A 15,874-nucleotide genomic window follows, 5' to 3' on the forward strand; every position below is an offset into this window, starting at 1 on the left:
TGTATAATGTGTGTCATTATATGATTAAAATTACATTACTTCCATGCTTATTGAATTTCAGAAAGCAGGTCCCCTGCTAGGAGCAGGTATGTGAAGCCAAAACGCAGTGCAGCACTCTGGGTATGTTTTTATTTTAAAAAAAAAATTATTGAAGATTTTCTTCAATTACAAAAGTGCGTGCATTGTCACTTTTTTCCAGGTCGCAGAGTCTTTTCTATAGATCAGTTACATTCAGTTTGAGACATTAGTGTTGTATACAATATAGTGGTACCTCAGGTTACGTACGCTTTAGGTTACAGACTCCGCTAACCCAGAAATAGTGCTTCAGGTTAAGAACTTTGCTTCAGGATGAGAACAGAAATTGTGCTCCGGCAGCACAGCAGCAGCAGGAGGCCCCATTAGCTAAAGTGGTGCTTCAGGTTAAGAACAGTTTCAGGTTAAGTACGGACCTCCGGAAAGAATTAAGTACTTAACCTGAGGTACCACTGTATATGTTTGTGGGAGAGAGGGGGGACAGAGGGGGGGAAAGGATGGTAAAACTGTCATTATTTTATTTAGTGTACTTATGGGGTTTTGTGTTGGCGTCACTTGGGTAGATTCTCTTTCTATTCGTTTTTTAATTTTTTCTTGGCAGTGAGAGAGGTTGGGGAGAGGGGGGTCAGGGCATGGTTGGTTGTCTTTAGTTTACTGAAGTGAGCGTTTTTTGCGTGTGTGAGGGAATGGGCCGCGCTGTCGGAAGTTATTCTACAAAGCCACACACTGCTCTTTAAGCACCCATTTTGTAGAGATTCAAAGAGCAGCTCAGGGTTGTTGGCAGAAAAGCTTCCGAGCAATGAAATTCAAAGACTATTTAGTTAAATATGCTAAGATAACTTAATTGGAAAAACTTGCAAATACCAGATAGGCTTAGGATTTAATTATGTTAGAGAATAATATGTTTAAAGTCAAAATGAAAACAAAGTAAGATGTTAAGTGCTTAAATTAATTTTATGAGAAAATTAGTTTTGGGAAACTGTTACAATGATATACACTGAAATTCAGCCAGGGGGATTTGAGGAAGTCACTTAACAATGTTACTAAGATTGGAACAAGTACAGTTAAGATGTATGTTTGTTTGTTTAAAATTTTTGGAAAACCAGTAAAAAAAATAGGGAAAAAAGAAAAGCTTCCGAGCAGCCCACAAGTCACCGCAGAAGACATCTTTGCTTACCTGTAATCTGGCTCTCCACTGCAAAGCACATCGTTCGGAGGAGACTGGCGGAGAGTTCTTCGAGGATATCAAATCTGTCGGTGCTGAAGAGAAACTTATTCAAAGGCCGGCTGGCAATTTCCTGCAGTTCGGTGGTGTTCTGGACGCCAATGCCCACCGCATAAACAGAGATGCCTCTTGCCCTCAGTTTGCTAGCGGGAACCTTGACTTCATCACTGGACTTGCCATCGGTGAGTAAAATGGCGACCTGAGGGAAGTTTTCCCGGGCTCTGCTCCCGGCAGATTCCGTGAAGTACTCTTCGCCGATAAAATCCAAGGCAGCGCCTGTGTTAGTGCCTCCCTTCCGGAAGGGCAAATTCTGTATTTGTTCCAGAATGTCGCTCTTTGAAGAATACTGGTTTAAGAGGAATTCCCTGTAAGGGCTGTCACTATACTGGGCCAGCCCAATTCTAACCTGATTTGGGCCAATGTCAAGGCTGGATATCATTGTATACAGAAAGCTCTTCACCTTCTGGAAATTCTCCTCGCCAATGCTGGTTGAACTGTCCACCAAAAACACAATGTCGGCCATGGTGGCTTTTCGGCACACTAAACGAGAAAGAAGTTTTAAAAAGCGAGACGGGAATTGGTTATTGCTTTTCTCTTTGAGGTGGTTTCAGACTAAAACATAGCCGGCATTTATGTGGCCAGCCATCATCATCATCATCATCATCATCATCATTATTATTATTATTATTAATACCCCCATCCCATCTGGCTGGGTTTCCCCACCCACTCTAGGCAGCTTACAGAATATATAAAACATAATAAAGCATCAAACATTAAAAGCTTTCTGATACAGAACTGTTTTCTCAAACAGCTTCTCTTGGGGATTTTCTCTAAGCGAGAACATTGTAAAATGTTTTCTTAGAATCAGGGCCACCAAAATATGAAAACAGTACAAAGGTTAGAGCTGTACCACATCCAGACTCTGAATTCTTTCTTTCTTTCTTTCTTTCTTTCTTTCTTTCTTTCTTTCTTTCTTTCTTTCTTTCTCTCAACAAAGGAGGTGAAAGGGGTTATATAGAAATACAATATGGAGAAAGCTTCACTGTTGACATTCTGTCTGTCAGATATATTATTTCATATTGTGTGTTTCCCCTGATTTTGGGGGCTCCCCAAATGAGGACACAAATTTGCAAATGACACAAAAAAATACAAATTTTATGTGCATCTGTACTCCCTTTTGTGAGTGAGGTGAAGGGAACCAATGAACTGTGCACTGGGCCCAGAAAATCCTATTGGCACCCATCATCAGAACAAGCCAGAAAAGGGCAGTTAAAGAAAAGAGATATTGGCTGATTTCACACACACCCTTTACAACTTTCTGTATATTTTCTCTTGGCATTTTGACGGTAAACATCTAAAAGTGGAGAAACTGTACCACATATTGAAAATTAGCTCTCTTCCATGTTCTGTGCTGCGAATCATAGAGTCATAGGACTGCAGAGTTGGAAGGGACCCCAAGGGTCATCTAGTCCAACCCTTTGCAATGCATGAATCCTGACCATGGACATCCCTTGGTGGGCTCGAATCACCAACCTTCTGGTTAACAGCCAGATGCACTGACCCAATGTGCCACCAGCATTCAGAAGTGAGAGATTTCATTTAGTTTTCCTGGTTGTCTAATTCTTCTTTTTAAGCGACATCTCTGGCAAGAAGTGCAGTACATGTCCACTCAGAACTTGGCCATAATGAGTTCAGCATGATGTGAGAAAATAGCCTTACTGTGCTGGTCCCATGGGTTACCCGAGAAGCGAGGTCCAAGTCCGGTCCATGATCAAAGGTGCAATGCGGAGGCAGTCCGTAGTAGCTGAAGCTGGGTGCAGGGCAGGGAGCCGGGTGAAGTCAGGAACAGGCATGCAAGCAGAGAGCCAGGGTGGGTCAGGAGCTCAGGCAGGAAAGCAGGACAGGGTTCAGGCAGGAACTAGCAACCAACAATGTTGCTCCCACAGCTTGGGACTGGGGCTGGCCAGCTTTTATCTGCCCCGAGGCATAGGGCGGTCCCGGTCCACAGGTGACTCGCCTCTCCTGGCGTGGAGGCGAGCACTCCTCCTGCGGGAACTTAGTTCCCTCCGCCTCTCTGCCCTGAGCCTCTGCAGCTCAGGAGAGGCTGGAGGGTTACCGGACCCAGAGGCAACCTCAGCTTCCTCTGACTGGGCTGAGAGTGGAGCACCTGCAGGCAATGGGTCCTCCATCACCTCAGGAGCCAGAGCAGACTCAGCTGATGCCTGCACTTGAGGATCCAGGACAGGTGAGGACCCTTCAGGCTCATGCCCCAGCCTCGGCTCAACTGGTTCTGGAGGCGGGGAATCCTGTGCAGGCTGGGATCCCTCAGGTGCAGTATCCGAGTCCGAATCCCAGGCCATCACACTTACCGGTTGAATTTATCTTGCATCAGGCTCTTTGTATAAAACACATGCCCTCCTCTTTCTGTACACCCATCACCTGCTGTCAGGGGCTAGACTGAGGAGGAATGGTGGGAACCCCCTCATCTTCGTACAACTTCCCAAGAAGAGGAGGACAGTATAGATTTAGAACAGTGATTTGCAGAAGGGCATAATTCAGAGGCTGCAGAGGGGAGGAGCTGGAAAATATTGGGAGAGCAGCAGGAAGAAGGACCAGGGGAGAGACAGTTAACAGACTCAGTGTCTCTTGAAAGCATTCCTGACCCCTTCCCTTCTCCCAGAACCAGGCAGGCCTTGAAAGTAGTAGAACAGAAAGCTCAGAGGCAGGAAGCTCAGTGCAGGGGTGACGTAGAATAGAAGAGACGGAGAGGGTGGGACTTTACTTGGAGCAATGCCATTATCTAAGAAAGCATTCCTTCATCTCTCTCTGTGAATATTGAATAAGCTACTTGGTAAGAACTCATCCCACAGTGAGAGGGATAGGATTCGCTGAAGCCTTGACACCTGGTAGCATGCTGCTGAATGAAAAAGATTTTGTGATCTTGTTGTTGTTGCTGTTTAGTCGTTTAGTCGTGTCCAACTCCTCGTGACCCCATGGACCAGAGCACGCCAGGCACGCCTGTCTTCCACTGCCTCCCGCAGTTTGGTCAAACTCATGCTGGTAGCTTCAACTGTCCAACCATCTCGTCCTCTGTTGTCCACTTCTCCTTGTGCCCTTCATCTTTCCCAACATCAGGGTCTTTTCCAGGGAGTCTTCTCTTCTCATGAGGTGGCCAAAGTATTGGAGCCTCAGCCTCAGGATCTGTCCTTCCAGTGAGCACTCAGGGCTGATTTCCTTCAGAATGGAGAGGTTTGATCTTCTTGCAGTCCATGGCACTCTCAAGAGTCTCCTCCAGCACCATAATTCAAAAGCATCAATTCTTTGGTGATCAGCCTTCTTTATGGTCCAGCTCTCACTTCCATACATCACTACTGGGAAAACCATAGCTAGGAAGGATTTTTTTAAAAAAAGAGAGAGAGAGAGAGAGAGAGAACCACTGTATACACACACACTTTTGGATTTACCTGGAGAAATCTGAGTGATGTGTTGAGAGGCTTCTTCGCCAGTAGTACAAATCACCTGGAGCAGATTTTGGGAGATGCCCTGCAAGCCGGCAAAATCTTCCACATTGTAGACGTGCGTCTCGTCCGGGTCACTAGCAATTAACTGAAGCTCTGACAAAACAGCATCCTTAATGCCCAAAGCATAGAGGGTGATGCCTGCACTCTTGACCAGCTTTGACGGCTCACGGATATCATCCTGGGCTTCCCCGTCTGTTATCACAACTGCCACTTGGGGGACGCCTTCGCGGCGCCGACTGCCGGCCACTTCGTTGAACTGATGGTCCAGCATAAACTTCAAACTCTTCCCAGTTTTGGTCCCCCCTCCTTTGTAGTGCAAGTTCTGAATCTGGTTTAAGATGTCCTCTTTGCGGTGGAAAGTGTTCAGGAAGAACTCGTTGTGAGGCAGGTCGCTGTACAGAATCAGCCCGACCTGTATTTTATCCGGTCCAATGTCCAAGCCGTCAACCATGGTGTACAGAAAGTCTTGCATGCTTTTGAAGTTCTTTGTTCCGATGCTCCAGGATCCATCCACCAGGAACACGAGGTCTGCAATGGCAGTTTCTCTGCAGACTGAAGAAAGACAGGGTAACCTTTTGTTCTTACACCAAAAGGCATTTGTTAGATTCGGGACAGGCAAAAGAAAACATTTCTTCATGTAACCCAGGGGTTGGGGGACATGAAGTCCGCATGATGTCGCTGGTCCCCAACTCGCATCATCCCTGACTACCAACCAGGCTGGATGGGGTGATGGCAAAACAACAACAACAAACCTATGGTTACGTGAAACATACTCAAATAAACACACAAGACTTAACTGGCTGTACTTTTGAATAAATAAGGTATACAGTCATACCTCAAGTTGAATGTGCTTCGGGTTGAGCGCGTTTGAATTGCGCTCCGCAGCAACCCGGAAGTAACGGAGCACGTTACTTCCGGGTTTCGCTGCTCACGCATGTGCAGACACTCAAAATGACATCACGCTCATGTGCAGAAGCAGCGAAACGCAACCCGTGCACGCGCAGACACACCATCGCATCTTACGTTCCATTCGGGATGCAAACAGGGCTCCGGAACGGATCCCGTTCACATCACGAGGTACCACTGTACTATTCATTGTATCAAATTGTAGGTTTCAACGGAAGTCTTATAAAGTTCAACGAAAAAAGCAGAAGACCCAGTGGATCAGTTCATTCTCTAGTCAGTTCGTGCATAAGGTCCATACATGTATAAGTATCTATTCCACCTGTCTGTTCATAGAGTTCAATAATCCACATGAAGGGTTGTTACAGTTCCACAGAATCCTTTCACAAAGACAACCAGTACTATGCTATAAGATCCACTATCCTATAATATTACATATGAGCCTGTTCTACTGATGAAGCCTAGGATGGCGAAACAAGGCTAATATTCCGGAAATCCTTGTCTTAGACCCTGTGGAATAGGTATTGTCAGGGAACTGCCATCGGAGCCAAGAGTGGAGGTAAGGCTCCCCAACGATGCAGGAGAAGGGACCAGCAGGGAGAGAGAGAACACTTCCTTTGGGGAAGGAAATCGGCGTGACACCAGGAAGAAAGGGGAGCAGGGAAGGACTTCGGAGAGATGGCTCCAAGACTCTTCCACAGAGACCAGCGGGGAGAGCCCAGGACCTCCGCTGGCCACGCCCACTCTGCGCAGAAGACTTCCGCGCAGGGAGGCTAGGCGGAGACTTGGCGTCAAAGAGCTTTTATGTTGGAAGAAGTTCAGGAAACGCCCATTGACGGATTCTGCCCGTGACTGACACAGCCATGGAGAAAGGGCTGTCCAGCCAGGGAAAGGTTTAGCCAGACAACGTTGCCTTGAGCAGCAGCCCCCTTACGCACGAGCAACCCCCAATTCCCTTTACAGGTATTTATACATGTATGGACCTTATGCATGAACTGACTAGAGAATGAACTGATCCACTGGGTTTTCTGCTTTCTTTCGTAGAACTTTATGAGACTTCCATTGAAATCTACAATTCCGTACAATGACTAGTATACCTTATTTATTCAAAAGTACAGCCGGTTACGTCTTGTGTGTTTATTGAGGATGGGGTGATGGCAGCAGAAATCCATCAACATTTGGAGGGCTACTGGTTCCCCACCCCTGACATAGCACATATTTATTTAAAGCATGTTGTACGCTGAAAGAGAACTATATGAAAATGATGTACCGGTGGTATTTGACTCCTACTAAGTTATCTAAAATGTATAGAACAAGTTCAAATATCTGCTGTAAGTGTAACGAGAAAGAGGGTACCTTTTATCATATGTGGTGGTCATGCAAGATAATAAAATCATTTTGCGAAATGACATATGATGAACTGGGAAAAAATGTTTAAAATAACATTTGGTTAAAAAAAAAAAACCTGAAGCTTTTTTTATTAGGAATTATAGGTACCGAGATTCCAAAGGACCAGAAAAGACTTTTTATGTATGCAACAACAGCTGCACGAATGTTACTAGCCCAAAGATGGAAAGAAGCTGCAATCCCGACCAGGGAAGAGTGGCAAGCCAAACTGCTGAACTATGCTGAAATGGCAAAACTAACCGGGAGACTCAGGGACCAAGAAGATAAAGACTTTAAGAAAGAATGGGGAAAATTTATAATTTACCTAAGAGACCATTGTAAGCACATCAAACCCTTAGTTGGACTGTAAGAATCACTTGTAAAGAATGAGCTTTATGGATAATTTAGAAAAATGTAAATATTGGAGAATGTATTGATATGTAGATTGGGGGGGAAATGTTATTAGGACCCAGATAGGGGGTGGGGAGGAGTCACAAGATTCAGAGAATCTCCTGAAATGATTATTTAAAGAATTTTGTTATAAATTTGTATTTAAACAAATATTTGAAAAAAGAAGAAGACATAACACATATTCAACTTGTGCAATTTGATGCCGCTAGAGAATGGTGATGACCGTTGATTTACACTGGGGCTGGATCTACACTGACCTGCTTAGCATTATTTCCCCCTATTAGAATGATATTAGATGTCATGGACACATCTGCCCCAAGTAGAGAAACACAGTGTCAGGAGTCCAGGTTCCCAGCTTGATAACACAGTAAGCATAGGTAATTAAAAAAGGAAGATTTATTGCAAAAACAAACAGATAGCTCCAGATGGCTCTGACAAAGCCTCCAGCATCATTACTCAAGATGACCCTTCTGATGACTTCTTCCGGTGTCGATAGAAGATATTGAACTTACAAACTTTACCTCTCTTGTTTTGCTTCCTATCTAGCAGCCCTTCCATTTGCCAACTCTTCAGACTTAGTGGATCAGCTCCAACCTCTTCCTGTTCTGAGAGGCTGTCTCTTAATCTATTAGCGCCAATTTGTGCTTCTGGCAAGCTTTGACTGTGTTCTAGCCTGCTCTCAGCTACTGCCTTATCAGCCTGCCTGTCAAAGTCAGGAAGAGCCGAAGTCTGCACCTGCCGGCTCTCCCCTGCCTGACTAACATCTGTTTCTGCCTTTCTGTTCCTGGCTGCTTTCTGCAGTTGGCTGCAAACCTTCACTTGGAGCTGGCTCATTCCTGACACACAGCATGAGTTAGGAAGCAGTCAGACAGCTGGGAGCAGTCCCTCTCCCCCTGACACAGAAGGAATGTAGATAAGATGTTAGCAGAGAGTGGGAGGGGGAGAAGTCAGCTCGCTCAAGAAGCACAGGCAGCTTCAGAAAGCAGAAGGGCTAGCATTTCCTCACCGGAAGAGTAGGCAATTAATCCCCTGAGCCCAAAGAGTAGACGTATGGGAAAGGTATTAGACAGAAAACAAACCCAGAAATGTAAGGATCATAGGTTCAGGATATTCTGCAGAAGCAGGAAGCACTCCTCAGAAGGGCCAACTGACTCGTAAGTCACGGACGCTCGGTTAGACGTCCGAGGGTAATTGTTTGTACAGTATTGCAATAAACCTTCAAGCTAATTACGACGTGCATGCTGTGTTATCAAGACAGCAGCCTGGGCTCCTGACATTAGATATGTTGTTCTAAAACGTCATAGGGCATACTTGTTAATTAAAACGGTTTTTTTACACCCCTCCTCTTTTTTTTTTTTTTTGTCAAATGTAATACCCTGCCACACCATTTTCTAAACCACTGTTTCTTTCTGTGCTGCTGGTCGCTGGTTGCTCTGCTCTGCCCTTGGGTGTCACATTTTAATTCTCCCCCCCCCCCCGTGTCTTTTGTTATCTGCACATGGATATTGCTAAAGAAGCACGGATATTACATTACCAGTAGTTTGGGCATCGGTTGAGCACAACATGGTCAAAAACACAAGAATAAACCTTTGGTTCCAGTTGTCCATCCTGGGGGCACCCCTGAAGAAAATAATAATAATAATAATAATTAATAGTAACAACAACAACAACCTTTCATTCATATTGAAAAATCCAGTTGTATACACAAAGATATGCCATACGTTCCGGATATAGCCGGATTTTCACTTTTTTAAATACGGCAACCTTAATACACACTAAGCCTTTAAAGCACATTCAGAGCACATGGCTTCCACCAAAGAGTCCTGGGAACTGTAATTTGTTAAGGGTTGCTGGTGACTGTAACTATGTCCCCTGCGATGCTAATCCATAATTTCTCCCATATCCAAGTTTCAGGATCAGTGTACACATGCATCACTTGAGGATGTAACAAGAGTTCTGTTGCTAGAGCCCCGGTCTCAGGTTCAATCCCTTGAAGGGCTGGGAATGAGCTCTGTCTGAAACCCTGGAGAGCCCCTCTGCCAGTCAGTGTAGAAACCAGGGTTGAGGGACCTTGAGGACCAGGGAATGAATGCTCCAGGTTTCTCCATCTGGCCCTGGAGGATCTTCCCAGGCTATGTGTATTACTGGTCCTGCTCCCTTCTCAAGTGCTTTGCTCTGGTTGGAAGGTGTCCTTGAACAAGCCTCTTGGTTGCCTGAATGGAGGATGGAGATGTGTCTGTAAATCTCTGGCTTTTACAAGAGTGAATTGACAATAGTATTGTGTTGTGTGATGTTTTACCTGTGACTTCTGTGTATTAGTCATCATTGCATCTATTGGGTAATGGACAGGCACCTGTTAATCAGCCTTGTGTGACTCTACATACACTCTATAAAAAATTTGGATTGAGGAATAATCCTCTTCACAGGCTGAATTCAGATATCATGCCAAACTGTGGTTTGGCATCGTATCTGCACCTGTGTTGCAAAACCCTGGAGTGTCACCAGGATATCAACCGTAGTTTCAAGCTGGCTTCCAAGCTACAGTTTATGCTAACCATGGTTTGCTGTTATATCTGAATTAATAAGCCAAAATAAGAACCATGGCTCCACCCGAAGAGGCTGCTGCACTATGAAAGTGTGCTGAACACATGAGAAATGAAAAACCAGTAAGTTGCCCTAAACCACGGTGATCCTGTTGTATAGCTGGACGTTCAAACCTCAGTATGGTTAGGCACAAGCCATTATTCAGCATAATTTCAGCCACTACAAAGATCTGTACTGTGAGGTTGTGTCTTGGGTCTTTTTTTGATAATGACAAGCCAGCTGGGAAACACCAAAGTTTCTGGCAAATATCTATGACAACAATTAAGGGGGGGGGATGAAACAGCTACCTCTGAATTAATGATGACAAACAAAGCCCTGCAGACAAGGCTAACATTGCTTATGGGATGCCAGATGATTAGGATCTACCTCCAAAAGACAAACTGTTTATTAATATGTCATGCACTCCAGCAGCTGCATAGGCCCCTGGAAAGTTTGTGCAAGCAAGCTGGGTTTATGCATTTCAGAAGCTCCTCCAGGTTGACCTTCTGAAACTATTTGAAACGGCACTGCATTTTTTCCACCAGACTGAGAATCCGGTTCCAAAAAATTAGGGTCTTGCTGTGCCACTAGTCAAAGCACAGCCCCAAGAACATTTTAGACTTTGACCGATACTCCTACACAAAACCTCTTCTTTGAAACTAGACAAGTCTAAATGCCCCATCTAAAGACTTGAGACATATTTTTGTTTCATTAAATGCAGAGGAGGGGTTGGAAAAAACCAGTCGCAAACAGCATGAAAGATGTGCACAGATAACCCATGCCAGATAAATCTAGTTAATTATGGTTGCACAGGAACATCAACCTCAAGGGCAACAGATACAAGTGGGATGTAGGAAATCTATCCAAACTAATCATCATCATGAATGTTACAAAGTCATCCCAAATGTTTTGGATTCTTCCCCACTTCGCAATCTGGGTCCTTTGCTGCTTTCTCACATGAGTCCCAGCCTAAAAAAGCTTGCTGAAGGATAAAAAGGTAAAGGTAAAGAGACCCCTGACCATTAGGTCCAGTTGTGGCCGACTCTGCGGTTGCGGCGCTCATCTCGCTTTATTGGCCGAGGGAGCCGGCATACAGCTTCCGGGTCATGTGGCCAGCATGACTAAGACGCTTCTGGCGAACCACAGCAGCGCACGGAAACGCCGTTTGACTTCCCGCCGGAGTGGTACCTATTTATCTACTCGCACTTTGACGTCCTTTCAAACTGCTAGGTTGGCAGGAGCAGGGACGGAGCAACGGGAGCTCACCCCGTCGCGGGGATTCGAACCGCTGACCTTCTGATCAGCAAGCCCTAGACTCTGTGGTTAAACCCACAGCACCACCCACATCCCACTGAATGGTATAGTTTTTGTAAAATATGCAGGGATTTATGATATGTAAAATGAACCATGGAAAGAGAAAAAGGGAGGTCACTGATATCTTAAGGATGTAACAATGAGTATTTTAAATTGTAAAACAGAAAAATTCTTTAAAAATTATATATACACACAAAAAAGATATATCACTATATCACAATATTTGGCTGGTGATACATCACAATGTTGAAAAGCTGGCATTGCCCAGCCCTGATCCCTACTAGCTACAGCAATTTCCCAGAGTCCTAATACTGCAACAAGCTGTTTACGAAGCAGAGTAAAGCAAACATCATGCTAGCACCACAGTAGATATAAAAAGTGTGCCATAATTCTGCCATGGTAAAAGGTACCAGTTCAATGGCTTTAATAACCTAGTATCACCACCACGTTTTTACGCAACACAGAAAAAGGCATTGTGCAAGCACTGAAACTGTTTGTATCTTGGTTTGGAGGCAGTGTGCTCTCAACATAGCAAAAAGTGTCGCCCTTTTTAAGCAAACCACATCTTTCCTGTGGCTTATTTCCAATAAGACAATCTACAGCAATCGATTACATCTGATAAGCATCCTGTTTTTGGATAGCTTTCCAAGCAATGAATAAACATCCGCAGAGAAATGCTGCAGTGTGTGGGTAAATAACCTGGGTTAGTAATTCTATTCATGTGGTGAAGAAGTTCAGGACCACACAAGTGGATCTTGTGTTAAATATAGGTCAACGCACATCTTGGTCTGAAAAAACAGGTTACGTTAAACAGAAAAGTAGGGAAAGTGTTCATTAGTCATGAACACAAAGGGAAGAAAGTATAATTCCTTTCTCCGGTGCAGGATACAGTTGTTATCCAACCACTTTTCAATGCATATACTTATCCTTTGAGCTTTGCTGTTTTGAATATGAGAGAAAATTTAGATTTTCCCTCCGAAACAGTACTGTGTACTGCCTCCCACCCACATATTCTTGAAACTTGCTAAATATTAATAATATTTCATCCACATCAATGAATACTGTTTGGATACTCTTCTACCTCCATCACATTTTTAAAAATATATATTTCTTAAGGATGACAGCAAGCTTATTATTTATAGGATTTACAGAAGCCATCCCAGTTTCTGATTTGATCCCGGAATGTCCCACTTTTCCTTAGGATGTCCTTGTTTTCATTGGAGAAATGTTGGAGGTATGGAGTTAGGTGACCCCCCAGCCAAGGAGATAAGTAACTATACAACCTTTAGAAGCCATCTGAAGGCAGCCCTATATAGGGAAGTTTTTAAATGTTTAATATTTTATTATGTTGTTATATCTGAAAGAGCGTCTCCACCCCATCGTTCTGCCCGGACGCTGAGGTCCAGCGCCGAGGGCCTTCTGTCGGTTCCCTCACTGCGAGAAGCCAAGTTACAGGGAACCAGGCAGAGGGCCTTCTCGGTAGTGGCGCCCGCCCTGTGGAACACCCTCCCACCAGATGTCAAAGAGAACAACAACTACCAGACTTTTAGAAGACTTCTGAAGGCAGCCCTGTTTAGGGAAGCTTTTAATGTTTGAAATATTACAGTATTTTAATATTTTGCTGGAAGCCACCCAGAGTGGCTGGGGAAGCCCAGCCAGATGGGCGGGGTATAAGTAAAAAATTATTTATTATTATTATTATTATTATTATTATTTGGAAGCAACACAGAGTGGCTGGGGCAACTCAGTCAGATGGATGGGCTATAAACAGCAAAATAATAATCCTCCTCCTCCTCCTCACCATCATCATTTTTGAATAGGACATCCCTATTTTCATCAGAGAAATGTTGGAGGGTATGCAACTTTTGGGCCTCCTTTAAGATGCTCATATAAATGTTCCAGCCCTAAGTGACTTAGGCCCAAATATCTGAAAAACTGCTTCCTTCCCTGGAACCTCTCAGGTTTTAAGATTGACAGAGGGGGGTAAAAACACAAAAACTTGCCCTAGGACCATGCGGTAAAGGGCAGGCAGAAGATCCTATAACCCAAAATAATCAATAAATAAACCTCAGGCCACCTTCCTTCTACAACAGCTTTCAGAATGTAAAAAGACAAATGTACTTGTGGATGTTCTTGCCTGTTTGAAACTATGAAAACTAATAAAATTCTACATTTTAAAAAGGAGGGTATAAAATGTTTTCCCGACCTCACCACTATTGCTAAAGACTGGACATACAACCTCTTCTTAAGAGGTAACCTTTAACACCATGTTAGGCAATACTTGAATCTCTTATTTTTCTGCTAGAAAAATAGGGGGGGAAATTTTTTTTCTGATACGCTCTTGGATTTGTCACTATGAACTCCCTCATCTTTTTCCTAACTGGATGAGAATTTACACTTGAAGAGCAATCGCTAAGATTTTGTATTAAGATGGAACTTAGATCCCAACACCAGACAGACCATCAGTATCTCGTGTTGCCTTTTACAGCTTCCTGCAAACATTCATTTCTTATTTCATTTACTGAAAATATGCATCATCTCGTTTGTGGCAAGTTGAAGTACAATTGCATCCTGTTTGAATAAATTATTCCTCTTACTTGGAGAAATCTTCCTTCTTGTATACGCTTGCTTTTCCCGAACCTCCTTCCTCACAGAGTCGTCTGCAAAGGCTAAAAGCCCTGAAATGCAAAAAAGAATTGCGTGCAGAGCTTTGGTGCAAATGTCCAGCATTCTGCCTCTCTCTAAAGTATATTAGAAAGTGGATTCCTAAACCTTATATTTCTTCTCAAAGCAGCAGCAGCATTTGGGAACAACGTCTGCCCTGTCCATTCCACCTACCTCTCACCTCTTCAGATTGCTATATTATAATTCCAGAATGAATCAATTGGAACTAGACATTTAACTTGCAATGCATCTCAAGTCTAAACATTCTGTGAGATAAGACGAGACATCTTGCACTAGCCAATGTCTTCCTTATCAGCGATACATGGGAAAATTATTTCAGAAATTTTATTAGTACATTTTTTGGGGAAACAACATTAAAATGTCTCTGTGAAGCCATAAAAATCATTTTCTTCTTTCTGTGAAGAAAGACACCCATTTCTTTTGGGATCTGATATGAGCGTAAAGTTTCTATTTTCCCTCACAGAAGCACACGCATAACGATTGCAAATTAATGGAGAAGGAGATCCTAAATATTGCACTCACCTGGCTTCTTAGAGGTCCATCTGTGCAGTGTCTAGTGGTCCATATGATCGATCATCTATCCTCTCTCAGGACTGTCCAAAAGCATCAAAGATTCCAGCTGTGAGCAGCCAGTTGTGCTGTTGGAAAGAGACTGGGAACCAGCCTTCCAAGACAACCCCTCTGAGACAGAACTCTCAGTCTCTTGCGTAAACTCTGGATTGCCCCAGAAGGAAAAGCTTTCTCTGACATGTATGCAGGATTCATAATACAGTGGTACCTCGGGTTACATACGCTTCAGGTTACATACGCTTCAGGTTACAGACTCCGCTAACCCAGAAATAGTGCTTCAGGTTAAGAACTTTGCTTCAGGATGAGAACAGAAATCGTGCTCTGGCGGCGCGGCGGCAGCAGGAGGCCCCATTAGCTAAAGTGGTGCTTCAGGTTAAGAACAGTTTCAGGTTAAGTACCGACCTCCGTTAACGAATTAAGTACTTAACCCGAGGTACCACTGTAATTTTTAAAATGTTGCCAGTAATGGAGGCCCTAAAGTATATATTCGAGTCTATGAATTCAAGATATTCACTTGCCGGTCTTCAAATCCGACATGAGACCCCGATTGACCCCTTCAATGACCACAGGCACTTCTCTGCCTCAATTCCCCATCTGTAAAACTACAATTGTACCTTGGATCTCAAACACCTTGCAACTTGAACGTTTTGGCTCCCAAACGCCACAAACCCGGAAGTGAATGTTGCGGTTTGCGAACGTTCTTTGGAACCCAAACATCCGACGCTGCTTCCGCAGCTTCCGATTGGCTGCAGGAAGCTTCTCAGCTTCCGGTCCACAGGTGACTCGCCTCTCTTGGCCTGGAGGCGAGCACTCCTGCGGGAACTTAGTTCCCTCCGCCTCTCTGCCCTGAGCCTCTGCAGCTCAGGAGAGACTGGAGGGTTACCAGACCCAGAGGCAACCTCCTCTTCCCCTGATGGGGCTGAGAGTGGAGCACCTGCAGGCAATGGGTCCTCCATCACCTCAGGAGCCAGAGCAGACTCAGCTGATGCCTGCACCTGAGGATCCAGCACAGGTGAGGACCCTTCAGGCTCAGGCCCCAGCCCCGGATCAGCTGGTTCTAGAGGCGGAGACTTCTGTGCAGGCCGGGATTCCTCAGGTTCATCAGGTTCAGCCTCTGAGTCCGAATCCCAGGCCATCACACATAGTAATGCATAGAAGCATTTACAATTTCAGTGAATTAAATTACTATACTTAACAAGGGACTCGCCATAGCTCCTTTGAAGTAAAAGACAGGTGTGGATTT

General features: G+C 44.3%; 1 protein-coding gene across 2 annotated transcripts in view; it reads right to left on the minus strand.

The window, feature by feature from the left end:
* The window catches only part of LOC310745347 (collagen alpha-4(VI) chain-like), a 99,446-nt gene extending 84,739 nt beyond the window's left edge, over window positions 1-14,707 (minus strand). Inside the window, exons 1-5 of one of the 2 annotated variants that reach the window (XM_083577532.1) lie at window positions 14,584-14,707; window positions 13,974-14,054; window positions 9,014-9,099; window positions 4,723-5,331; window positions 1,211-1,798 (exon numbers count right to left, since the gene is read on the minus strand). In XM_083577532.1, the coding sequence (XP_083433658.1) occupies window positions 1,211-1,798; window positions 4,723-5,331; window positions 9,014-9,086 (1,270 nt within the window). In that variant the 5' untranslated portion in view covers window positions 9,087-9,099; window positions 13,974-14,054; window positions 14,584-14,707. Of the gene's footprint in view, window positions 1-1,210; window positions 1,799-4,722; window positions 5,437-9,013; window positions 9,100-13,973; window positions 14,055-14,583 lie in introns of those variants that run through there. The other variant, XM_083577531.1, reaches the window with a different exon arrangement.
* Window positions 14,708-15,874: the final 1,167 nt, after the last annotated feature.

The sequence above is a fragment of the Podarcis filfolensis genome (genome assembly GCF_964270895.1).
Source record: "Podarcis filfolensis genome assembly, chromosome: 12".
Taxonomy (NCBI): Eukaryota; Metazoa; Chordata; class Lepidosauria; order Squamata; family Lacertidae; genus Podarcis; species Podarcis filfolensis.